This window comes from Somniosus microcephalus, chromosome 1 (genome assembly GCF_052327205.1).
Source record: "Somniosus microcephalus isolate GS21.2 chromosome 1, FLI_Smic_1.0, whole genome shotgun sequence".
Taxonomy (NCBI): domain Eukaryota; kingdom Metazoa; phylum Chordata; class Chondrichthyes; order Squaliformes; family Somniosidae; genus Somniosus; species Somniosus microcephalus.
This window is the reverse complement of record NC_140987.1, coordinates 181,563,155-181,590,660: the sequence shown is the minus strand read 5'-3', so window position 1 is coordinate 181,590,660 and position 27,506 is coordinate 181,563,155. Positions and strand designations below refer to the sequence as shown.

Genomic DNA, 27,506 nt, shown 5'->3' with positions numbered 1-27,506 from the left:
TCTACAAGATGCACTGTAGCAACTCGCCAAGGCTTCTTCGGCAGCACCTCCCAAACCCGCAACCTCTTCCACCTAGAAGGACAAGGGCAGCAGGTGCATGGGAACCCCACCACCTCCAAGTTCCCCTCCTAGTCACACACCATCCTGACTTGGAAGTATATCGCCATTCCTTCATTGTCACTGGATCAAAATCCTGGAACTCCCTCCCTAACAGCACTGTGGGAGTACCTTCACCACATGGACTGCAGCAGTTCAAGGCGACGGCTCACCACTATCTTCTCAAGGGAAATAAATGCTGGCCTTGCAAGCGATGCCCACATCCCATGAATGAATTTTTTAAAAAGGTGCAGAGCAGATAGCCGTTGGCCGGAATTTTCCTTAATTTGGCGGGTCTGGTGCGGCCGGTGTCCGAGGCGGGTCCCGACCTCGCTGTACAAAATGAACTTACCTTAATGGGGCCTATTAAGCCCGCCCAGCGCGTTACCCAGCCCAATGAGATGGAGCGGATCTGGTGACCTCATTCATGCCATGTTTAAAGCCGGGATCCATAAAAGGACTCAGGCCACATTAAATTTTAAGTTAAATCTAACATAGTGGGTGTTGACTCTTTACTGTACAATCATATAATAAAAGTTATATATGAGTGACAAAGAAATATTTAAATAAAATTATCTTTAAGTAATATGACTGCATCTACAAATACGACCAAGAACATAATTTTAAAAGTACATTATTGGTGAAGTTATTGGTGCTTTAGTCACAATCTATAGACTTTTGTATCAGTAAATGGTACAAATAAAAGATGTATAGGTAATACATAAAATTAAGCAGATTTTAAATGTAATTGTAAAGGGGTGGATTTACAATCTTATGCAAATTCAGCAGAAGAGCTGTGGAATCCCTGACAAACAGTGCAAGTGGGGCTTACAATGTCTTTCTGGGATTTCTGCAACTCTTCCATTGAAGTTAACAACAGACAAGTGAGAGAACCTCTGCAGAAATTCACCCTAAAGTCTCAGACTAAAATTAAATTACTCATATTCAGGGACTGAAAGCAAATTGAACTAGTGGAATGAGTGTTGAGAATGAAATTGTTATGGTTGATGACTTGATAGTATACTGTGAGAAAAACTTTACCAGAAACAACACAAAAATTTATTTAAAAGGCATATGTAATTTTTTATAGTGCAGATCAATTCACTGCAATTGCTGTTCAGTTGGAAGGCAACTGGCAAGAATGGCCAGTGAAAAATTAACATTTACCAATAGCTTTTCAAGTAGTACAGTGTGGTAAACCACTGTTATTGTATATTGTTACCTCTGGGTGGCGCTGTGTACCAAGGCATGCCTCAGCTGACTCCGCCCACATGACCAGGTATAAAGGTGGGGGTTTCGCCGACTCACTTCCTTCTTGGAACCAGCCACCCACGAGAGGCATGCTCTGTTCTCCAGTTAATAAAAGCCTTTTCATCTCCTTCCTGATTCATCGTCTTTTATGGAGTAATTGATAAGCGTATCAATTTTATTAACTAGAAGTAAAATGGCGACACCTGAACAGCAACAACAGCAGGCGTTGCTGCGAGCCCTCAGACCGGCATGCCTGGACCTCGACCCTCAAGCAGCGGGTTCATCAACCAATTTTGAACACTGGCTGAGCTGCTTTGAATCCTTCCTAGGAGCCTCCGCCGTGACATCGGAGGAGAACAAACTAAAAGTTTTGACCGCCCAGGTGAGCCCTCAAGTATATACGCTCATCCGGGACGCTACTACGTACACGGCGGCCCTCGAACTACTAAAAGGGCAATACACGCACCGAGTGAACACGATTTACGCCAGACACCTCTTGGGATCCCGCAGGCAGCAACTGGGGGAATCGGTAGAGGCACTTTTACGGGCGTTACAGACACTCTGCAGAGACTGCGACTGTAAGGAGGTAACGGCTGCGGGGCACGCGGAGGGACTTACTTGTGATGCCTTCGTCAGGGGCCTCCAGTCCGACTACTCCCGGCAGAGACTGCTCGAAAGCAAGGAGCTCGACCTGAAGACGGCCGTAGCCCTTGCGCTCTCGCTAGATGCGGCCCACCGAAACCTCGAAGCATACTCACGTAACGGCGCCGCGCCATGGCCATCGCGACCGTGGGACATGGGACCGCCGCCCCCGGCACCAACTGCTGCAGCGATGTCCCGAAATCAACTGGGACAGCCGCCCCCGGTAAGAACCGCAGCGATGCCCCGTAACCAGGCCCAAAAATGCTATTTCTGTGGCCAGTTAAAACACCCTAGAGCGCACTGCCCGGCTAAGACTGCTACCTGCTCGGGCTGCGGGAAGAAAGGCCATTACGCCAATGCCTGCAGGGGGAAACCAGCGAACGCCAGCAGCGCCGCGTGCGAACCATGGGGGCAGCCATCTTATCCGCCATTTTGTGCACCTCCGGCCGCATGGCCGCCGCCATTTTATCCGCCGCACTCAACCGCCACTTCGTCTCCGGACTCGACCACCGTCTCGTCGGACGACCATACCGACTCACTAAGCCATACACTGGCCTCCGTTACGCTGGATCAAGCCCTCCCTCATCATCTATCCAGCTCCATGATGGATATCACGGTAAACGGCCGCGCCACCACTTGCCTAATCGACAGCGGGAGCACAGAGAGTTTTATTCACCCAGACACGGTACGTAGCCACTCCCTCACGGTCCTGCCGACGCGCCATCGGATTTCTATGGCGTCCAAGTCCCATTCAATGGACGTCGGCGGCTACTGTGTGGTGACCCTTTCGGTTGGGGGCACAGAATATAAAAATTTTAAACTTCTAGTCCTGCCCCGTCTCTGCGCTGCCGTGCTGCTAGGGTTGGATTTTCAGTGCCACCTTAAAAGTGTCACATTAGCATACGGTGGACCCCTCCCCCCACTCACAGTCTGCAACCAACACCTTTTAAATCGCCCGCCGCAAACCACCTGCAGCCTTTCCACACAAAGTCCCCCCCCCTCCCTTGTTCGCTAACCTCACCGACTGTAAACCCATCGCTACCAAGAGCAGGCGGTACAGCGCCGGGGACAGAGCTTTCATTAGCTCCGAGGTGGAGCGGCTCTTGAAGGAGGGCATTATCGAAGGGAGCACTAGCCCCTGGCGAGCCCAGGTTGTAGTCGTTAAAACCACTGATAAACGCCGCCTGGTCATTGACTACAGCCAAACAATAAACCGGTACACTCAGCTGGACGCATACCCCCTTCCTCGCATATCTGATATGGTCAACCAGATTGCGCAATACAAAGTATTCTCCACCATTGACCTTAAGTCAGCATACCACCAGCTCCCCATCCGCCATGAGGACCGCCAGTATACTGCCTTCGAGGCGAACGGCCGCCTCTACCACTTCCTTAGGGTTCCCTTCGGCGTCACCAACGGGGTTTCGGTCTTCCAAAGGGAGATGGACCGGATGGTTGACGAGAACGCGCTGCAGGCCACCTTTCCCTATCTGGATAACGTCACCATCTGTGGCCACGACCAGCAGGACCATGACGTTAATCTAGAAAAATTCCTCCGTACGGCCCAACGGCTGAACCTAACGTACAATAAAGAGAAATGTATGTTTCGCACCAAACGCCTCGCCATTCTCGGCTGCGTGGTGGAGAACGGAGTCATCGGGCCCGACCCCGACAGAATGCGCCCCCTAATGGAGCTACCCCTCCCCCACTGCCAAAAAGCACTGAAGAGATGCCTGGGGTTTTTCTCCTACTATGCCCAGTGGGTGCCCCACTATGCAGACAAAGCTAGACCCCTCATCAAATCCACCTCCTTCCCCCTGACACCAGAAGCATGTGCAGCCTTCACTCTTATCAAGAGCGATATCGCGAAGGCCACAATGCACGCAGTGGATGAGTCGATCCCCTTCCAAGTGGAGAGCGATGCATCCGACTTCGCCCTAGCTGCAACCCTTAACCAGGCGGGCAGACCCGTGGCCTTTTTCTCAAGGACCCTCCAGGGCCCCGAGACCCGACACTCCTCTGTCGAAAAGGAGGCCCAGGCTATTGTGGAAGCGGTGCGTCACTGGAGGCATTACCTGGCCGGAAAACGGTTTACCCTGCTCACTGACCAGCGTTCAGTAGCTTTTATGTTTAATAATAAGTAGAGGGGCAAAATCAAGAACGACAAGATCTTGAGGTGGAGAATCGAACTCTCCACCTACAATTATGATATCTTGTACCGGCCCGGGAAACTAAATGAGCCCCCAGACGCCCTATCACGTGGTACATGCGCCAACGCGCAGGTTGATAGACTGCAGACCCTCCACAATGACCTCTGCCACCCGGGGGTCACCAGGTTCTTCCATTTCATCAAATCCCGTAACCTGCCCTACTCCATCGAGGAGGTCAGGACCATGACCAGGAACTGCCAAATCTGTGCCGAGTGCAAACCGCACTTTTATAGGCCGGACAGAGCAAGCCTGATCAAGGCCACTCGCCCCTTCGAGCGCCTGAGCGTCGATTTTAAAGGGCCCCTCCCCTCCTCTGACCGCAATGTGTACTTCCTCAACATAATTGATGAGTACTCCCGTTTCCCATCCCCTGCCCAGACATGACCAGTACCACGGTCATCAAATGTCTGAATGACCTCTTCGCCTTGTTCGGGTTCCCTAGCTATATACATAGCGACAGGGGCTCATCTTTCATGAGCGACGAACTTCGGCAGTACCTGCTAGCGAGAGGTATTGCTACGAGCAGAACCACCAGCTACAACCCCCGGGGGAACGGCCAGGTGGAAAGAGAGAACGCGACGGTTTGGAAGGCCGTCCTCTTAGCCTTAAAATCTAAGGGCCTTCCGACCTCTCGCTGGCAGGAGGTCCTCCCTGCGGCGCTCCACTCCATCCGGTCACTGCTTTGTACTGCCACTAATGCCACCCCTCATGAGCAAATGTTCGTTTTCCCCAGGAAGTCCACATCAGGAACCTCGCTACCGGCATGGCTGACTTCTCCTGGGCCCGTCCTACTGCGGAGGCACGTAAGGACCCATAAAACGGACTCCCTGGTCGAGAGGGTGCACCTCCTACACGCCAACCCCCAGTATGCCTGGGTGACATACCCAGACGGGCGGGAGGACACGGTCTCCATACGAGATCTCGCACCCTCGGGTACCTCTGAACTACCACCGTTATCCCCCACCACCCCTCCCAATCCAACCCCTGTAGACGACATGCCGGAGCCCCAGGACCCTTCGTTGACCACCCAGACACCAGATCCGACGTTGGATGCTGCAACACCGCCGCCGCCATGACGATCAGGACGTCAGACAAGGCCTCCTGATAGACTTAACTACACGAACTTGTAGTACCCTTCACCCCGCCGGACTTAATTTTAAACAAGGGGTGAATGTGGTAAACCACTGTTATTGTATATTGTTACCTCTGGGTGGCGCTGTGTACCAAGGCATGCCTCAGCTGACTCCGCCCACATGACCAGGTGTAAAGGTGGGGGTTTCGCCGACTCACTTCCTTCTTGGAACCAGCCACCCACGAGAGGCATGTTCTGTTCTCTAGTTAATAAAAGCCTTTTCATCTCCTTCCTGATTCATCGTCTTTTATGGAGTAATTGATAAGCGTATCATACAGAATCTCCATCAATCTGTTAGCTGATGTAATCAACATGTTTTTATTTTGGTTTGTTTTCCATGCTGTCAAATAATCAGCTGGAGCAATGGCCATGGAACTCAGGTTGACAGACATGGTTCCCGAGCTGTGTGAATCCCGTGGCCATGCAGGGAAATTTAAAAAGTGAGGCAAAAAAGGCTCTAAGTGCCTGTAAAGTACCTTATAATGATTTCAGTTGGGTCCCCTGCCGCTGCAGGTCAAGTCAGCTCCACGCTGACAGATGCACCTCTGGGAAAGGCGAGTTCCTGACCCACTGTCAAAAAAACAACTTTCCCACCCGACCTGCCACCGATCGCGCCCGTTACTACCACGGAAAATTCAGCTCCTTGTCTCCAAGCAGCCACCCTTGGGTCACGGTGACCTTAGCTGCCACTGGAAGAGCTGTGTTCGCCCTGTTCTCAGGTTGCAGGAGGTGGCAGAGTTCTGTGACCACCTCCTTGGTGAAGCGGAGCCTCCTAATGTACTGCACCTTGCTTAATAATTGGATATAAGTGAAGTGCTCTCAGAAGACCCTAGGTGAGTAAGGCCTCCTGTTGAGAGCCCTCCTCCTCCTCCCTTTGCGCGCATCTTCTCGTCTTCTTCTCTGCCCCTGCTACTTCTCCCTAAGATACTCGAGCGCGAGGGGGACTGCCAGTATTGTGAGCAAGTGTTGTGAGCAGAAGCTTTTAAATAAGAATGAAGGTGTTCTCCACTTGCAACAACACTCCCTGTTACCTTAGAACCTTGAAAGAAGTTTATAAAGCTGCTAGAGCTGCAGAAAGTTGCACAGAGCCAGTCAAACTAAACAAACATGTCAGCTGCAAGTAGTTGCTGATGATCCCTTTAAATACCACTGTCAGAGCCTCCTTCCTGTGTGTCAACACTTGCTTAGCTCATCTCACGTGAAAAATGCCGGGAAGTTGAACGACTAACTCCAAACTCGCAGATCGGGCATCAAGTGAGCATTGCACACTCACTGACATCACAATCTGCATCATCTAAATGATTTTAGCGATCACGGATATCGGCAGCGCTGCCGGCCATCAAAAATGGCGGCCACCGAGGGACCCGCCGGCAGCTGGCTGAAGAGCAGCCTCCATTTTTTTGCCTGAATCTGGCTATAACGGGTGGCAATAAACCCCCCAATTTCTAGTTCTTCCCATTTATTTTTCTTATATTTGGGAATGACAAGCCATCTTTTATTATCTGCCAGTAGCAGCTGTGTACGGCAATGCAAAGTAGCATCAATGAGATGTCAGCCTCTACATCTGAACATGATGACTGAGAACACTTTAAGTTAGATTGATTAAATTTTGAATGAATGCTGTTTATGCTATAAGACTAACTGTAGAAATTAGATATATTGGCCCAGAAATTCGGGTCGGGGGCTTCCCGTGGGTGCAAGCCCCCGACCTGCACTTACCTTGCGCGCCGGCCGTTGAGCTGTGGGCCCCTGTGGAATTCCGATCCGGGGCCTGGTCCAGCTGCCGGCGCGCAGTGCTTGCATATCCCAGGGGCGCAGTTAGTTCGAAGCGTCCCCTGGGATCACGTAGGCCATGGGGAGCCAATCACAGCAGGGAATGCTCCATTCATAAGTCTGACAGGAAGTGCTGTCAAACTTAGAAATACTTCTTCTTACAAAACATCATTAAATCTTCAAATAAATTTTTTTTAAATCACATTTTTTAAATAAACTATAAATTAAATGAAATAACTATTTTAAACAATAATTTAAATTTTTGAAAAAAATAATTTTATTTTCTAACGGGGCTAAAAATAAACTTACCTTGCTTTAAAGTATTTAAAAATAATAAACCTGTGGAAAAAATGTTTTAATTTTAATTAATTCACCACTTACCTTGTAAAAAGCAGGCCTTACGCCTGCTTTTTACATTTCTAAATTCTGCAGACTTACCTTCCCGGGAAAACCTGTAAAGAAAAACAAAGTTCGATGCGCACACACAGCCTCTCCCGCGCACGCGTTCGACCTCTGAACCCCTGCTTTCAGGGGAACGGAAGTGCCGGTTTCATGCGCAGTGCATGCAGGCAACCGGCACTTCCATTGGGCCTACGGGTGAGTACCCCGTGCGTACTCACCCATGGAGACCCGAATTTCTGGGCCATTAACAGTTTCAAGGGCCAAGCTTCAACAAACTTTGCAGCCTGTTCTCCATAGCTTATTAAGCCCTTCATGTTGTTCCCACTGTTGTTGTTATGGATCACACTTTGGTTTGAAATAATTTTGCAAATAGAAATGGGTAGAAGTTTAATCATCAACTTCCAAAGTTGTTACAGCTTAATTATGAAAATAACACCTTTAAACTTGTTGACAGTCCTTGACATAGGCAGTACTGCTAATGCAGATGACAATTTGGATTTTAAAACTTACATATACAAGATTGGCAGTGCTTCTTTGTCAAGAAAAGTGAGAAGAAATTTTAGACGTAGAGTAATTATTTCAATAGTTTAGAATAGCCATTTCTGTCACAATTCCATGTTAACTGGACACTTATTATATAAAAATAATAGCAGCAATGTAAATAGTCAACCCTAGTATCCTTCCTATTGAAAAGAATAAGTAAACCTGAGCAGGGCTGGGTGAATGCCCTAACGCCAACCTCTTAGGACCCTCCTACTTTATCGGCATAACAATCCCTTGCTTGTGCATGCTAGATGTGCAAGCAAGTGACTGCCTTCCCTGAAGGAAACCTCAGAAATCCTGGGGAATGCAAAGGAGGCAGAGTCTCATCATTGTACATTGTGCCATTGAACCCTGAGGAAACTTCACCCCATACAGCCAACTGGACCCCTCTTTCTGTCCTATATAGCTCGCTGAGAATAATTGATGAGAGGTGCCTAAGGAGGTTAATTGTTAGGAGAGAGGTTGTAAAAGAATTGTGCCATCTCCTTCAAGAACACACATGAAGAAGGCTAACATCTGTACAACTGTTAAAAGTGGCAATAGGAATATTCAAAGAGGTATATTTTAAGGGGGCTTTTGAAGGTGAGTAGAGATATAGTAAAAAGGGGTTAGGGAGAGAAATCCAAAGATAGTTGAAGGCCACTCATGGTAGTGCAGAGGGACAACAGAAAAGAGTTAAAAGAATGGACAATGCGAGTGGGGAAGTAGAACTAGAATAAGCTATTTCAAAACAAATACCTCTATACATGCCACTAATCAGATGGTTGTCCTTGTCCTAGACAACTCAAAAATCATTCTACCAGAAGAATAGCCTACTTTATTGGCTTTACCTTCTTCCTGAAGAAATCTGTAATGCAATTTTTTAGTATAGGCAAGATACAGGTGACTCATTGCTGGACAGCCCTTTCTTTTATTATTTCTATTTGACAAATGATTTAATTCCTCATATTTTATTGTTGTCACTGATTTGACTGTTTTTAAACATTTGATTCTGATTTTCACATAACTACCCATTTTAGATATTTTTGATAGTCAATCGTCTGTATGTAAATGGAGAACCTAATCTGAAAAAAATGTATATTCACTATAGTAATTCCTGTTCTCCAAGGTCCATTCTCCACAACTGAACACAGCAAGTCTCCGATACCTCTTGCCAAGAAACTGGCAGCTTGGAAAAAACCCTGCCAAATGTGCAGGTGGGAATCACTTGTACAGGTGCCAATGTATAGGTGACCTTAGAACTCTCAAGATCAGGGAATTATTAGGAGTGAAACTTATGATTAAAAAATGATATATATCACAAACCTATTTAACCGTATGAACCTATAAATTACTGTTGGCGCTAGCCTCAGTGCCTGCACTTTTGAAGATCGCTGTACAGTAATTTTGAGATTGCTATGTAGAGTGCACTTTCCATCTGTTTTTGAAATGCTTGCTGCCAAATTGTTGTTCAGGAAAAGTAGTTTCTGCACAGTATAATATTAAGGAAATTGTTGGCATAATAGATGCGTATTTGGGAACTACATCATATTCCAATGCTAATGCATCACGTTATGATTCCTTAGAGCAACTGGCGTGGTTGCAGTCTATTACTGAAGCCTACCCACTGTTCGATACTATGAATATTGAATTCATCAGCACTGTAATTGGCAGAGAATCACTAACAAAAGTAGGGAAGCACTGCCCATAATGTCAGGTGGCACTCAAGGTATACTTTCAGGTTGTGCTAGTATGTAACATGTGTCTGCCAGATCAGGCACAGCTACTTGTGAATTATAGAAGAGATTTGCCTAAAGAGGCTTAAGCTTAGGAGAGAGGTTGTGAAAGAACTGTGCCATCCCCTTCAAGAACACACATGAAGAAGGCTAACACCTGTACAACACTGCCAGTCACCTTAGCACTCAATTTTTATGCATCTGGCTCCATCCAGGCTAACAGTGTAAGCCCGTTTGCTGTCCAAAGGTGTATCAACAACTAATATTTGTATAGCACTTTTAATGTAGTCAAGCATCTCAAGGCTTCACAGCTGGGCATCAGACTCATTAAGTAGTAGGAGGAGTGGTGAAGTGACCAATGATGTATCCAAAGAGGTAAGTTTTAAAGAGGCTTTTTGTTGTGTATGTACCTTTAAGAGAGAACTGTTTTTATACTGTAGTACCGGTAGTGACCACACCTGTATATAAAGCAGTAGCAGGCTTCTGTACTTTCAGTTCCAGCATACCCTCTGTTCAGTAAACACCTCTATTACCGTTCTCTGCAGTCCGTGTGTTATTGATGCGCGGACACTACACTTTTGAAGGTGGAGAAAGATATAGCAAGACTGAGTTAGGGAGGGAATTCCAAAGTGTCGGGGTAAGCTGGTTAAAGGCTCTGACGCGGATAGTTTTTTTAATTCACTTATGGGATGTGGTCGTCGCTGGCAAGGCCAGCATTTATTGCCCATCCCTAATTGCCCTCGAGAAGGTAGTGGTGAGCCACCTTCTTGAACCACTGCAGTTCGTGTGGTGAAGTTACTTCCACAGTGCTGTTAGGTAGGGAGTTCCAGGATTTTGACCCAGCGACGATGAAGGATCGCCGATATACTTCTAAGGATGGTGTGTGACTTGGAGGGGAACTTGGAGGTGGTGGTGTTCCCATGTGCCTGTTACCCTTGTCCTTCTAGGTGGAAGAGATTTGGGAGGTTCTGCAGAAGAAGCCTTGGCGAGTTGCTGCAGTGCATCAAGGAAATGCGCAGTAGACAAGACTTAGAAGAGTGGATCATGCAAGCGAGGAAGTAGGGCTGGAGGATGCTGCAGAGATAGGATGGGGTGAGGCCATGAGGGAATTGAAGTCCAGACGGGGATTCTAAAATGATTGTGCTAAGTCGGGGAGCCAGTGGACGTCAGCAACAATTGGGAATTAGGGTTAGTAGGGTTTTGTGCAGGATAGGAATTGGGCAGTGGAATTTTGAATGAATTGGAGTTTATGTAAAATAGACCTCAGAAGGCCGGTGAGGAAGGTGTTTGAAAAGTTGAGTCCTGAAGCAGCAATGGCATGAATGTGGGTTTCAGTGTGCTGGCATGAGATAAGGGTGGCGATGGCTGATGTGTTGGAGGTTGGAGTAGGCAGTCTTGGCAATGCACTGGCAGACTGTATGTGGGTTTGAAGCTCAGCTCAGAGTTACGCAGTGTATCAAGGTTGTGCACCTTGAAGGGAGATGGGATCAGGAGCTGGGCACAGATATTCTTACAAAGGGCCAACAGGATAGCTTTGTCTCACAATAATGAGCTCCAAGAATTTTAATTTTTTCACAACTTGATGTCAGATCAAGGAGTTCACAGTTGCATTATTCAGCTGATCCAACATATTTATCAGTTTTGCCACTGATCAACAGTAGCAACATGATAGAGTAAAGCAATTCTACAGACCTGGTAGCTTTCCTAGAGTACAGAGAGCCAGTGGCTGCACCAATGTTACTATGCTAAACCCTGTGCACAATGCTGTGTCCTGTATGAATCAGAAGGGATTTTATTCCAGCTGGTATGAGTCCTCCAGCACACAATCATGCAGATGCCTTGCCTGTTGCCTTGGGATCTCTTATTGTGCCTTCATTTTAAGGCAATCTGTGTCACCCTTTTTGAAAGAGCAGAAGAATTGACAGCTGCAACTTGCCAGGAAAAACAAGGAACAGGAGTATACATTCGAAAAAAGACACTGAAGGATGTGGATGAACAGAGAGACCTAGGGGTTCAAATACATGATTCTCTGAAAGTGTGAATAAGGTGGATAAAGCTGTAGAAAAAGACAAAAGCTTTTTTGATTCTATAAATAGGTGCACAGAATATAAGAGTAAAGAAGTAATGATACATTTATACAAAATATTGATTAGGCTACAGTTAGAGTACTCTGTGTAGTTTTGGGTGCCCTATTCTAGAAAGCAGATTAAAGGCATAGAGAGTGTATAGTGTAGATACACCGGGATAATGCCAAGAATGGATAGAGCAGGGCTGTGGGATATGTTATGGCTTGCTCTAGCAAAGAGCCAACATAGACACGATGGGCTGAATGCCCTTCTTCTGTAGTGTAAGCCTCTATGGAAGCCAAAGCTACCCTTGTAGACGTGGCTCATGACACTTTTTCACCAATAAATGGCAGAAGGTACAATGAAGGTACAACAAATGGTACAATGAAACTCATGCTACAACTAGAATGATTATCGAGCATACCACTGGGATCTTAAAACAGCATTTCAGATGCCTTGATTGGGAATGCCTTACAATACAACCTGTCCCCAGGGTCACATAAATAATTGGCCTCTGGTTCACACTGAATAAATTTGTCCTACAAAGAAGCCTCACCATGATGGTGGAACAACAGGATGGTGAAAGCATAGCAGGGCAAGAGGGTGAAAATTACAATTGGCAATGCAGCAAGGAAGACTAGTGCCCCAGACATTAATTGAGGATGCCTTCCAATGAGAGCCACGGCAACACCATTTCTTAAAACTGAAAGCCACAACTACAAAGTAACTGTCCCCAAATTAGCTTCTCCTACACTTTTGTGCAGCTCCTCAAATATTGGCACCAAAATTATGTGCAGTGTCTTGCTTTATGGGGGTGCAGATTAGGGAACTGGGCACAGAGATCAGTGCTCCTCATTTGTTGCAGACCAGATATTTCAGGCATTAGAAGGGTGCTGGCCATTTGCTGGGTTTCACTGATCATTTGTAGAGGTTCTAGTAGCCCTAGACCATTTTGTGCTGTGCATTATGAAGACCCTGCATTTTTGTCAGCCACATTCAGTACTGTGGTGGCTACCTGGTCCTGCCTGCTTTCTGGTATCTCGACTGTCGCTTGCACAGGAATGCTTGATGCTGTGGATGTGGCATTGGTTTAACAGGCAGGTGCCTCATTAATGACTAATCAATGCATGCCGGTGCGGCTGGGCACTCCCTCAACACACTGATTTGTCTGACAGCAGAACTTTGGGCAGCTATAAGATCTGTGGATTCCTCCCTCATGGTTGTCTATATGCAATTTTCTGTGTGCTGAAACAAATCCAGAGGACATTTTTAAAATTTGAGGATTCATGTAAGATGCTTTACAGTGTCTGTCACCTGTACCACTAAGGGCTCTGCTTCAGATGTCACAGAAGTTGCCACGAGCTCTATGGCAGACTGAAGTTCAGACAAATGTTCATCCATAACTGTGCAGATTTGGTTGGTGGACTCTTCTATGCTCCAATGTATTTTGTAATGGACACAAGTAGCAATCCTGTCAGTCAGCAATCTACAGATTGTAAGCAGGTCTTGTCTGAGTGCTTGGGTACTGCAGCAGAAGCAAGAACCTAGCTGGGCAGGTGTCTAGCCATAAGTAGCCACCACTTCTTGCTCCTCCTCATCTATACACTGTGACTCACTGGTACTTGCTCTCCAACCTTGATATCCACATCTTCCAGGGAGTGTAACTGTACTGGTGGTTGGCAAAAGTTATGTAAGCATCTCATGGTGCTTTAAAGTACTAGCTTGTCAGAGACACAGGCTGTGATATCAGTCTGTGCTTCCATTTCTACAAAAACACAAGAGAACAAAATATCAAAATACAACCATCCATAATCACCTTTAAGTATCTTTCACTGCAATATACTTCCACTACAATAGAATCTGTGCCTATGTAACAGTTTTTCAGTAATACATAGAATTACATGGAATTTACAGCACAGATACAGGCCATACTGAAGGGATATTTACTCGTCCTACCCGGATCAGGCATATTTCTCAGACGTTCACTTTTAACTAAATTTTGAGGTAGCCGAATCCTAAAGATGCTTAATTGGGTCTAAAGGTCCAAGTTATCTCTCCCTAAAGGAAAGGAACAACCCGAGATTGTTACCGTCCTCCAGATAGCGCTTTTAATTAGTTTAGCTAGACCGTAACGTCCTGGATATTATGAGGGTCCGGAGAACTCCTTCAGAATTATGTAACTCTTCACCAAAGAGTGTACAGAGATTGAGTTTGCGAGTTATTGATACAGAAGACTTATGTGAGACAATTCTAAAAATATATAGAGATTTATTAAAGAACCGACGTGCAATTTACAAAAAGAGAAAAAAAACGACCTTTTTAACAGAGAATCTTACTTTTAAATCTTAACTTCGCTACAGTATTACAGTTCTTAAAGTTTCCTATACAGGATATCCATCAATATCAAATACCTTTGATCCCCAAGGTACAAAGAGTTGTAGACCACAGAGCTGCCTCCGTAGCCGAGAATCGCCTTGCCCGATTAAAGCGACTCTGCTATCTCATTTGAGACTTCAATATTTATACCCTTTTCCAGTTATATTTCCTTTAAGGTTTTCTGCTGATGCAAGTTAATTATCCCTATTTGTCTTTCTGCCGGCCTCTGCAATTCTCCACTGCCACATCAGCTTGTAATATTCCAGAATCTTGTCGCATCTCTAGGTGTTCTGGGTTTACCATATAAAATGGTGTGAAGGGCAGGTGTCCCTTATTTTATGTCATCTTTACGAGGGCAGATGTTCCTTATCTTATATGCCATCTTTACAAAGTTTAAATTAAAATATCTTATCCAGGGTGGACCATTGTTTTTGTTCCCAAAAGTCAGCCTGTTGGAGCCATGCACCTTCTGTTTCAATAAGGTTATTTATTCAGGGTCAACATTTTTTCTAAATGGCTTATTCCTTCACAATTCAGCCCAACTGGTCTGTGCTGGTGTTTATGCTTCACATGAGCCTTCTCCCACCCTACTTCATCTTACCCTATCTGCATATCCTTCTATTCCTTTCTCCCTCATGTATTTATCTAGCTTCCCCTTAACGGCATCTACGGCACCTCAACTATTCCATGTGGTAGCAAGTTTCACATTCTAACCACTCTCTGGGTAAAGAGGTTTCTCCTGAATTCTTTATTGGATTTATTATTGACAATCTTATATTTATGGCCCCTAGTTTTGGTCTCCCCCACAAGTGGAAACATCTTATTTATGTCTACCCTATCAAGCTCCTTCATAATTTTAAAGACATTACATGATATGAACATTAGTGTACGAGCTATAAGCTCATGCCTCAGACTTCAGTATACCCACACTAATGATAGTCTCCTGGACAATTATTTTCAGATTGACTTCTCAAAAGTTGCTAATGACTTAAAATTGCCCGAGACCGCCTCCTGTTCTGGTCTCTTCTCATCCATTAATGAACAAAGCATGCATTTATGTAGTACCTTATCACATCTCTCAGAAAAATCTCAAAGCTCTTCACGCGTAGAATGAATTACATTGTTGCGACGTGGGTGTCAGGTTTTGGAATTTTGGATCTTTAGAAAAAATTTGGAAAATAGTTACATTTAAACATAGGGTTTTTTAGACTAAGCATATTCACACAAGTTTAAAAATACAGAGATAAATGGTGGTTAAATGTGAATTAGCCAGGCATTGAAGTTGCTTCCCGAAAGACCAAAGACAATAAGCAATTCACGAGTATGTCTTGGTAATTTTTATAAACACCTGATATCCTTGGTTCCAGGCACTTGGCAGAGCTGTCGGACACAGGCCCTCGTCTCTAATTCTGAACACAGGGAGATATGAATAGGGCCAGAAACACAGATTTTTATACAGAAAGCTGCTAGGGTAGGCTTTCACCCAGAGTCAGAAGGTAATGATGCAGGAGAGCAGTTAGAAAAAATTTTTAAGTCATAAGAAATAGAAGCAGGAGTAGGCCATACAGCCCCTCGAGCCTGCTCTGCCATTCAATAAGATCATGGCTGATCTTCGACCTCAACTCCGTTTTCCCGCCCAATCCCCATATCCCTTGATTCCCTTAAAGTCAAAAATCTATCGATCTCAACTTTGAATATATTCAACGACTCAGCATTCACAGCCCTGGGGTAGAAAATGCCAAAAATTCACAACCTTCTGAGGTGCTATTTGCCTGCGCCTCTTCTAAGTGGTGCAGGCAGCACACAAACTTTGTGTTGCCTGTTCATTAATATGATTGGAGCACTGATCTCCACACTAAATGTGCTGCTGATTGGCTTAGGGCTCCATGGGGGGGGACCAATATCGGGTGCAGTCTACTGGCCAATAAACTTTGGCTTAAGCCCTCTGCACTACTTAAAGGGGTGGTGCTTTGTTGTAGAAGCACCTCATTGTCTGGAGAAACAATAGCGCCTAGAGAAGGAGCTAGACGATTTTCAGATGCTGCACTGGAGGCTGTCCTTTACCCGCAGGGAGATAAGAGGCCATCCAAGGTCATTTGCAGATTATGGGAAGAAATTGCACAATCCGTCACGGCCACCAGTGTTATCCCAAGGACCTGGATCCAGTGCTGCAAAAGGTTTAATAATCTCACACAGGTAGTCAAGGTGAGTGAAGGCTTCAGCAAATGCCATATCCCACCATCTGCACCACAAGCCTCACACACTGCTCAATGCACCACAGCCCCCATCACTCACCTACCAACTAGGTGAGGGGTGATTTAGGAAAGTGACTGTTAAAAATGAAAAACAAATTTTGTCCCTCCACCGTTTGATTTTCTCACTTCAAGTTTTCACATTTTTGTGTTTTCCTGCTAATACAAGTGAAGGAATGTTATGTACATCAGCTTAAGATACAGCAGCCCCTCCTCCCCTGGGCAGAAATGTATCGCGCTACAGCAGCCCCTCCTCCCCTGGGCAGAAATGTATCGCGCTACAGCAGCCCCTCCTCTCCTGGGCAGAAATGTATCCCACTACAGCCCCTCCCCCCTGGGCAGAAATGTATCGCACTACAGTAGCCCCTCCTCTCCTGGGCAGAAATGTATCCCACGACAGCCCCTCCTCTCCTCTCCTGGGCAGAAATGTATCCCACGACAGCCCCTCCTCTCCTGGGCAGAAATGTATCCCACTACAGCAGCCCCTCTCCCCTGGGCAGAAATGTATCCCACTACAGCAGCCCCTCTCCCCATGGCAGAAATGTATCCCACTGCAGCAGCCCCTCTCCCCATGGCAGAAACACAACAAGAATTTGCAAAATGGGACAAACACCCTATTGAGATCCTACATGCAGAATTCTGTAAAAGTATCCTCCGGACTCAAAGGAAAACAGTAAACAATGCATGCAGGGTGGAACTAGGCCAATATCCATTAATAATCACTATCCAAAAAAGAGCCACCAAATTTTGGAATCACCTACAAATGAGCAACCCCCAATGCTATCACTACGACGCCCTGAAATGCCAAGAGCTGACCATAAAGAAGAATACCCTCAGTCAACTAGTCCTGGGACTCAGTGAAGTAACTACTAACAATACTAACAATAACCAGTCCCAGGACAGTGACAGGGTAACACAAAGTATTCGACCCAACACAATCGTCGCTAAGCAAAAGGAAAAATATCTGACATATTGGGCAGAAACAACAAAAACCCAAAGCAAACTCAATTGCTACTTGGCCCTAAACAGACAATACAACATAGCTGATTACCTGACCATGGTAAAGGATAACAAACTGAGAAGAACCTTGACAAGGTACAGACTTAGCGAACATAGCCTAGCGATCGAAAAAGGCAGACACAGGCAAACCAGGCTGCCAAGAGAAGACAGGATATGCTCTCATTGCAGTCAGGGAGTAGTTGAGACAGAGATGCACTTCCTCGCAGCCTGTGGAAAATATCAGGGCATCAGGGAGAATTTCTACCAAAAATTCTCACAAATATGCCCTGAATTCAGAAATCTGAATGACAACCAAAAACTCCCATTCCTACTGGGGGAGGAGAGAAGCTGTGTAACACTGGCGGCACACTACGTTACAGCTGGCCATGAACAGAGGGACAACCAGTAAACTAAGACAAGAGTATATATAAACAAGGCGAATGTATATTTATAAACTCAGGGATATACCTGTTTATACACTGTATGAATAGAACCGCGTTTATGTGTTCAACCATAAATGTATTTTGATGCTTTGGCAACATAAGATGTACCTTATCATGCCAATAAAGCGATTTGAATTGTGAATTGTATCCCACGACAGCAGCCCCTCCTCTCCTGGGCAGAAATGTATCCCACGACAGCCCCTCCTCTCTGCTCCCTCCACGTGGCGGTTCCACAGGGGAAACAAACAACAATCGGCGCCGCTTCCGCTGACGTCAGTGGCCTCGCGCTCCTGGTGACGCCGCACTGGGCTATTAACGGCTGCGAGCGCGGGGCCGGTGGAGCGTGCCCGGCCTCAACCCAACCACCACCCGCGGCTGTGGGAGAGAGAAAGAGAGAGAGAGCGCGCAAGCGATGTCGGTGAGGCTGTGCCGTCCTCGGCTGCTCTGTTTCTGGCTGCTGATGTGGGCTGTGGACGCAGTGCCGGGCTTGCAGGCGCACACTGAGCGCCGCGACAACACCACCGGCCCCGGCACGGCTGTCCGTACCACCAGCAGTAGCACGGCGCTGGGAGCGGGAGGCAAGGCCAAGAAGAATGGCGAGTACAGCAACGCGCCCGGTAAGGAGCAGACCATGATGATCCAGCGGGCCCTCTACGTGCTGGTCGCTGTCACCGCCCTCGTCGTCATCTACTTCGTGGTGAGGACCATCAGGTGAGGGGGCGGGGCTGTCAGATAAAGTAATGCCGGGTGCTCGCACCTCGATAGCCCGGAGTGGAGGAGGGGGGTGGGTGTGTGTTGGGACTGCAAGTCCGGAACAATCAGAGCAAATGGCGGAAACACACCAACAGCTGGCAAAGAAACAGGCTTTGAGCTGAGGTTTGGGATCCAGAGCTTTACTCAGAACCTCATGATGGCTGTGGGAAGACGCCAAACCCCAGTTATTTACAGTCACCCTGCAGGTGGAATCATTTGTTGTTTTATTGGGAGCTGCCAGCATTAGGCATCGCGCACTCGAGATCTTTCTTCAATAAAGCCAAGAATATACAGACCACAAGGATGGCCCATCAGTAGTGGCTTCTGCTGTTGACAAAGCGTCGGCAGTAATAAAAATAAACTGTTTCTAGTCCTAATGCCCAAACATCAGCCCTAAACTCTGAAACATAAACATATAGAAACATAGAAGATAGGAGCAGGAGTAGGCCATTTGGCCCCTCGAGCCTGCTCCGCCATTCAATGAGATCATGGCTGATCATCCAAATTCAGTACCCTGTCCCTGCCTTCTCCCCATACCCCTTGATCCCTTTAGCCTTAAGAAATATATCCAACTCCTTCTTGCATAAATTTAATGAATTGGCCTCCACTGCCTTCTGTGGTAGAGAATTCCACAGGTTCACCACTCCCTGGGTGAAGAAATTCCTCCTCATCTCTGTCCTAAATGGCTTACTCCTTATCCTTAGACTGTGACCCCTGGTTCTGGACTCCCTGGCCATCGGGAACATCCTTCCTGCATCCAGTCTGTCCAGTCCTGTTAGAATTTTATAAGTTTCAATGAGAGCCCCTCTCATTCTTCTAAACTCCAGTGAGTATAAGCCCAATTGACCCAATCTCTCCTCATAAGTCATTCCTGTCTTCCCAGGTATCAGTCTGGTGAATCTTCGCTGCACTCCCTCCATGGCAAGAACATCCTTCCTCAGATAATGCGACCAAAACTGCACACAATACTCAAGATGTGGTCTCACCAAGGCCCTGTACAACTGCAGCAAGACATCCTTGTTCCTGTACTCAAACCCTCTCGCTATGAAGGCCAACATACCATTTGCCTTCTTAACTGCCTGCTGCACCTGCATGCTTACCTTCAGCGACTGGTGCACAAGGACACCCAGGTCCCGTTGCACTTCCCCCTCTCCCAATCTATTGCCGTTCAGATAATAATCTGCCTTCCTGTTTTTGCCACCAAAGTGGATAACCTCGCATTTATCCACATTATACTGCGTCTGCCATGCTTCTGCCCAATCACCCAACCTGTCCAAATCATACTGGAGTTTCTCGGCATCCTCCTCACAGCACACACGCCCACCCAGCTTTGTGTCATCTGCAAACTTGGAGATATTACATCTAGTTCCCTCATCTAGATCATTTATATATATATTGTGAATAGCTGGGGTCCTAGGACCGATCCCTGCGGTACCCCACTAGTCACTGCCTGCCACTCGGAAAAAGACCCGTTTTTTCCAACTCTTTGCTTCCTGTCTGCCAACCAGTTCTTTATCCAAGTCAGTACCTTGCCCCCAATCTCATGTGCCTTAACGTTACACGCAAATCTCTTATGCGGGACCTTATCAAAAGCCTTCTGAAAGTCCAAATACACCACATCCACTGGTTCTCCCTTATCTATTCTACCAGTTACATCCTCAAAAAATTCTAGTAGATTAGTCAAGCACGATTTACCTTTTGTAAATCCATGTTGACTTTGTCCGATCCTGTCACTGTTTTCCAAGTGCTCTGCTATTGCATCTTTGAAAATGGACTCTAGCATTTTCCCCACTACCGATGTCAGGCTTATCGGTCTGTAATTCCCTGTTTTCTCTCTACCACCTTTTTTGAATAGTGGGGGAACATTAGCTACCCTCCAATCCATGGGAACTGTTCCAGAGTCTATAGAATTTTGGAAGATGACCAGCAATGCATCTACTATTTCTAGGGCCACTACCTTAAATACCCTAGGATGTAGATTATCATCAACCCTAAACTCTGAAGCCCTAAACATCTACCCTAAACCCTGATGCCCAAACATCAACCCTAAACTCTGAAGCCCAAACATCAACCCTGACATTGGTAGTGGGGAAAATGCTAGAATGCATTATAAAACATGTAATAGCAGAGCACTTGGAAAACAGTGACAGGATCGGACAAAGTCAACATGGATTTACAAAAGGTAACTCGTGCTTGACTAATCTACTGGAATTTTTTGAGGATGTAACTGGTAGAATAGATAAGGGAGAACCAGTGGATGTGGTGTATTTGTACTTTCAGAAGGCTTTCTATAAGGTCCCGCATAAGAGATTAGCATGTAAAGTGAAGGCACATGGGATTGGGGGCAAGGTACTGACTTGGATAGAGAACTGGTTGGCAGACAGGAAGCAAAGAGTTGGAATAAACGGGTCTTTTTTCCGAGTGGCAGGCAGTGATCGGTCCTAGGACCCCAGCTATTCACAATATATATAAATGATCTAGACGAGGGAACTAGATGTATTATCTCCAAGTTTGCAGACGACACAAAGCTGGGTGGGCATGTGTGCTGTGAGGAGGATGCCGAGAAACTCCAGTATGATTTGGACAGGTTGGGTGATTGGGCAGAAGCATGGCAGATGCAGTATAATGTGGATAAATGCGAGGTTATCCACTTTGGTGGCAAAAACAGGAAGGCCGATTATTGTCTGAATGGCAATAGATTGGGAAAAGGGGAAGTACAACGAGACCTGGGTGTCCTTGTGCACCAGTCGCTGAAGGTAAGCATGCAGGTGCAGCAGGCGGTTAAGAAGGCAAATGGTATGTTGGCCTTCGTAGCGAGAGGGTTCGAGTACAGGAGCAAGGATGTCTTGCTGCAGTTGTACAGGGCCTTGGTGAGACCACATCTTGAGTATTGTGTGCAGTTTTGGTCGCCTTATCTGAGGAAGGCTGTTCTTGCCATGGAGGGATTGCAACGAAGATTCACCAGGCTGATACCTGGGATGGCAGGAATGACGTATGAGGAGAGATTGGGTCGATTGGGCTTATACTCGCTGGAGTTTAGAAGAATGAGAGGGGATCTCATTGAAACTTATTAAATTCTAACAGGACTAGACAGACTAGATGCAGGGAAGATGTTCCCGATGGCTGGGGAGTCCAGAACCAGGGGTTATAGTCTAAGGATAAGGGGTAAGCCATTTAGGACAGATATGAGTCCAAGTGTGAGCAAGCACTGAGTGCGAGTCATCAAAGAGTGCTCTGAGTTTGGGTAAGTGTGAGTTCGGGTAAGTGGGGTGTTAGGTGCTCTTTTCAAACTTTAACTCTGGGTTGTAGTTAATAAGGCCTTTTGGGTGCAGAGTGACTGTTGGTAAACCATTTAACTGGTGTAACTAGAGGGATTGATTTAATTTAAATCCAATTAATTAAAGGGGATACTAGCATCTAAAATCGGGCAGAGGGTGTCCATAACTAACAATAAAAAACGTAATTAATTACATAGAATGGAGCAGGTGATGTGTTACTGTTGCGAGATGTGGGAGCCGGTGAACCCCATTGAGGCTCACGGTGATTACGTCTGTGACAAGTGTCTGCTGCTACAGGAACTCCAGCTCCGTGTTGATGAGCTGGAGTCTGAGCTTCAGACACTGCGACACATCAGGGAGGGGGAGAAGTACCTGGACTCTGTGTATCAGGAGGTGGTCACACCTATGAAGTTAATTAATTCAGATGTAGCCCATGGTCAGGGACAGGACGGTGTGACTACGAGTGAGGCAGGTATGGGGATCCAGGAGGTAGAGTTGGAGGAGCCGCAGCCCTTGCTCTTGTCCAACAGGTTCGAGGTTTTTACTCCCTGTGGGGAAAGGAGCAGGGACTGCAGGGAGGATGAGCAACTTGGCCACAGCACCGTGGAACGGGGGGCCATTCAAGAGGGGGGAGTAAATAGAAATGTTGTAGTGGTAGGGGATAGTATTATTAGGGGGATAGATAGAGTTCTCTGCAGCCGAGAGCGAGTGTCCCGAAGGCTGTGTTGCCTACCCGGTGCCAGGGTTAAGGACATCTCCTCTGGGCTGGAAAGAAACTTGCAGTGGGAGGGGGTGGATCCAGTTGTCGTGGTCCATGTTGGTACAAACGACGTAGATAGGACTAGGAAGCCGGTTCTGTTAAAGGAGTATGAGCAGCTAGGGGTCAAATTAAAAAAACAGAACCTCAAGGAGCCACGAGCGAATTTGGCTAGGACAAATAAAATTAGAGAGTTAAATGCGTGGCTCAAAGACTGGTGTGGGAGAAATGGGTTTTGCTTCCTGGGACACTGGCACCAGTACTGGGGCAGGAGGGAGCTGTTCCGTTGGGACCGGCTTCACTTGGCCAGTGCTGGGACTAGAGTCCTGGCGGATCATATAACTAGGGCTGTAGAGAGGGCTTTAAACTAACTAGTCGGGGGGAGGTTCCTAGAGAGCAAATAATAAAAATGACAACAGAGAAGGTCATAGACTTAGGTAGCAGTGGGGAAATTAAAAACCAGAGCGTGTCAGGAAGGGGCAGAAGGTATGGAGTAAAAGGTAAAGTAATAAAAAGGGCAAAAGCAGGAACTAAGTGTCACAAAACATCTTTGAAAGTTCTCTATCTGAATGCACGTAGCATTCGTAACAAAATAGACGAGTTAATGGCACAAATAATTACATATGGGTATGATCTTGTGGCCATTACAGAAACATGGCTGCAGGGTGACAATGCCTGGGAATTAAACATACCAGGTTATTTAACGATCAGGAAGGACAGGCAGGAAGGAAGGGGAGGTGGGTTGGCTATGTTAATAAAGGAAGGAATCACTGTAATACAGAGAAATGATATTGGGTCAAAAGATCAGGATAATGAAACAGTTTGGGTGCAGGTAAGTAATAATAAGGGGAAAAAAACACTAGTGGGCGTAGTCTACAGGCCTCCGAACAGTTGCAACTCTGTTGGACGGAGTATCAATCAGGAAATAGTTGAGGCTTGTAATAAGGGAGCATCTATAATTATGGGGGATTTTAACTATCATATTAATTGGACAAATCAAATTGGGCAGGGCTGCCTTGAGGATGAGTTCATTGAGTGTATTAGGGATGGGTTTCTTGAGCAGTATGTAACTGAACCGACCAGGGGGCAAGCAACCTTAGATCTGGTCCTGTGTAATGAGACAGGATTAATTAAAAATGTCCTAGTAAAGGATCCCCTTGGAATGAGTGACCATAACATGGTTGAATTCCATATTCAATTAGAGGGTGAGAAGGTTGGATCTCATACAAGTGTGCTAAGCTTGAATAAAGGAGACTATGAAGGTACGAGAGTGGAATTGAGTAGAGTGGATTGGGAAAATAGATTAAAGGGTAAGACGATACATGATCAGTCGTGTACATTTAAGGAATTATTTTACAACATCCAAAAAATATATATTCCACTGAGAAGAAAAGGGTGTAAAAGAAAAGACAGCCATCCGTGGCTAAGTAAAGAAATTAAGGATAGTATTCGACTAAAAACAAGGGCATATAAGGTAGCCAAATCTAGTGGGAGGATAGAGGATTGGGAAAACTTTAGAAGACAGCAAAAAATAACAAAAAGATTGATTAAGAAAGGGAAGATAGATTATGAAAGTAAATTAGCAAAAAATATAAAAACAGATAGTAAGAGTTTTTATAGTTATATAAAAAGAAAAAGGGTGGCTAAAGTAAATGTTGCCCCCTTAGAGGATGAGACCGGGAAATTAATGGTGGGAAATATGGAGATGGCAAAAACACTGAATGAATATTTTGTATCAGTCTTTACAGTAGAGGACACTAAGAATATCCCAACACTGGACAAACAGGGGGCTATAGGGGGGGAGGAACTAAACACGATCAAAATCACTAAGGAAGTGGTACTCGGTAAAATAATGGGACTCAAGGCGGATAAATCACCTGGACCTGATGGCTTACATCCTAGGGTCTTGAGGGAAGTGGCGGTAGGGATTGTGGATGCATTGGTAATTTTCCAAAACTCCCTGGACTCAGCAAAGGTCCCGGCAGACTGGAAAACTGCTAATGTAACACCCTTATTTAAAAAGGGCAGTAGACAGAAGGCTGGAAACTATAGACCGGTTAGCCTAACATCTGTGGTCAGTAAAATTTTGGAGTCCATTATTAAGGAGACAGTAACAGGACATTTGGATAATCATAATTTAATAGGACAAAGTCAGCATGGTTTTATGAAGGGGAAGTCATGTTTGACAAATTTGCTGGAGTTCTTTGAGGAAGTAACATATAGGGTGGATAAAGGGGAACCAGTGGACGTAGTGTATTTAGACTTCCAAAAGGCATTTGACAAGGTGCCACACAAAAGATTATTGCTTAAGATAAAAAATCACAGGATTGGGGGTAATATTCTGGCATGGATAGAGGATTGGCTATCTAACAGAAGGCAGAGAGTTGGGATAAATGGTTCATTGTCAGACTGGCAATCAGTAACTAGTGGTGTTCCGCAGGGGTCAGTGCTGGGTCCCCAACTCTTTACAATCTATATTAACGATTTGGAGGAGGGGACCGAGTGTAACATATCAAAGTTTGCAGATGATACTAAGATGGGAGGGAAAGTAGTGAGTGAGGAGGACATAAAAAACCTGCAAGGGGACATAGACAGGCTAAGTAAGTGGGCAGAGATTTGGCAGATGGAATACAATACTGGAAAGTGTGAGGTTATGCACTTTGGCAGGAAAAATCATAGAGCAAGTTATTATCTTAATGGCAAGAAACTGGAAAGTACTGTAGTACAAAGGGATCTGGGGGCCCTGGTGTACGAAACTCAAAATGTTAGTATGCAGGTGCAGCAGGTGATTTAAGAAGGCCAATGGAATGTTGGCTTTTATTGCTAGGGGGGTAGAATATAAAAATAGGGAGGTATTGCTTCAGTTGTACAAGGTATTGGTGAGACCGCACCTGGAATACTGCGTACAGTTTTGGTGTCCATACTTAAGAAAATACATACTTGCTCTCGAGTCAGTACAAAGAAGGTTCACTCGGTTAATCCCAGGGATGAGGGGATGGACATATGAGGAGAGGTTGAGTAGATTGGGTCTCTACTCATTGGAGTTCAGAAGAATGAGAGGCGATCTTATTGAAACATATAAGATTGTGAAGTGGTTGGATCGGGTGGATGCGGGGAGGATGTTCCCGATGATGGGTGAAACTAGAACTAGGGGGCATAGTCTTAGAATAAGGGGCTGCTCTTTCAAAACTGAGATGAGGAGGAACTACTTCACTCAGAGGGTGGTAGATCCATGGAATATGCTGCCCCATAAAGCTGTAGGAGCTACATCGTTACATAAATTTAAAACAGAAATAGACGGTTTCCTAGAAGTAAAGGGAATTAAGGGTTACGGGGAGCGGGCAGGAATTTGGACATGAGTCTAGGTTCGGATCGGACATAGCCCTGTGGGTAGCGGAGCGGGCCCAGGGGTCGTGTAGCCTGATCCTGCTCCTATTTCGTGTGTCTAATTCTGTTAGATTCAGGAGATGGTTCTGTGATAGTAGATTGGCGGTTAGGATCAGACCAGCCATGATCTTATTGAATGGCGGAGCAGGCTCGAGGGGCCGATTGGCCTACTCCTGCTCCTATTTCTTATGTTCTTATGAGGAGGAATTTCTTCACCCAGAGAGTGGTGAACCTGTGGAATTCTCTACCACAGAAGGCAGTGGAGGCCAACTCATTAAATATATTCAAGAAGGAGTTAGATATATTTCTTAAGGCTAAAGGGATCAAGGGATATGGGGAGAAGGCAGGGACAGGGTACTGAAATTGGATGATCAGCCATGATCTCATTGAATGGCGGAGCAGGCTCGAGGGGCTGAATGGCCTACTCCTCCTATCTTCTATGTTTCTAAACTCAAGCCCCAACCATCTATCCTAAACTCTGAAGCCCAACCATCTACCCTAAGCTCTGAAGCCCAACCATCTACCCTTAGCTCTGAAGCCCTAACGCCGGACCCTAAGCTCTGAAGCCCTAACGCCGGACCCTAAGCTCTGAAGCCCTAACGCCGGACCCTAAGCTCTGAAGCCCTAACGCCGGACCCTAAGCTCTGAAGCCCTAACGCCGGACCCGAAGCTCTGAAGCCCTAACGCCGGACCTGAAACTCTGAAGCTAAATCGCATGGTCAGTAGGGCGATTCCAGGCCAGCTGCGGTGTCAATAGTCATTGTGACGTTGATAGTCATTGTGCTGTCATCAAAGAGGTAGGTCAGCTGTGCTGTCAGCAGTCACTCCGAAACAGAATATGCTATCCTGATATTGCAGCCCTGAGTGATTAGCAACATAAGGAGTAGGCCATTTAGCCCCTCGAGCTATTCAATTAGATCATGACTGATCTGTACCTCAACTCAATTTGCCTGCTTTTAATCCATATTCCTTGATACCCTTACCTAACAAAAATCTATCTCTCAGTCTTGAAAGCAATAATTGTCCCAGAATCCACAGCCTTTTGGCAGTGAGTGTTCTAGATTTCTGCTACTCTCTGTGGAAAAAGTGCTTCCTGATTTCACTCCTGAATAGCTTAGCTCCAATGTTGTGATTACGTCCTCATATTCTTTATTTCCCTCCAGGGAAATAATTTCTCTGTATCTACCCGATCAAATCCTTTTAACATTTTAAACACTTTGTCTATGGGTGTTATTTATGTGGACTCTAAGAGGCATTCAATAAGGTTCCATACAAGAGACTGTTAGCAAACATGAAAGCGCATGAAATTGGAGGCAACCTATTGACATAGGCAGGGAATCGGTTAGGAGGTAGACGTCGGAGAGTAGGGATAATGGGTATGTGTTCCAATTGGCGTGATGTGACTGGTCTCCAACAACAAGTGCGAGGAGC

General features: G+C 46.0%; 1 protein-coding gene and 1 long non-coding RNA gene across 4 annotated transcripts in view; one reads left to right on the top strand and one right to left on the bottom strand.

Annotated features, from left to right (window-relative positions):
* Positions 1–11,293: 11,293 nt before the first annotated feature.
* Positions 11,294–18,143, bottom strand: LOC147124494 (uncharacterized). Its single transcript, XR_015078379.1, has 3 exons — positions 18,009–18,143; positions 15,272–15,364; positions 11,294–13,595 (listed from the first exon to the last, which is right to left on the bottom strand). It is a non-coding gene; the product is annotated as an uncharacterized LOC147124494 (long non-coding RNA).
* Positions 18,144–18,188: 45 nt separating this feature from the next.
* LOC147124493 (membrane protein FAM174A-like) overlaps positions 18,189–27,506 on the top strand; it is a 103,519-nt gene continuing 94,201 nt past the window's right edge. For all 3 annotated transcript variants that reach the window (XM_085987846.1, XM_085987854.1, XM_085987863.1), the window contains exon 1: positions 18,189–18,611. In XM_085987846.1, the coding sequence (XP_085843972.1) occupies positions 18,313–18,611 (299 nt within the window). In that variant the 5' untranslated portion in view covers positions 18,189–18,312. The remainder of the gene's footprint in view (positions 18,612–27,506) is intronic.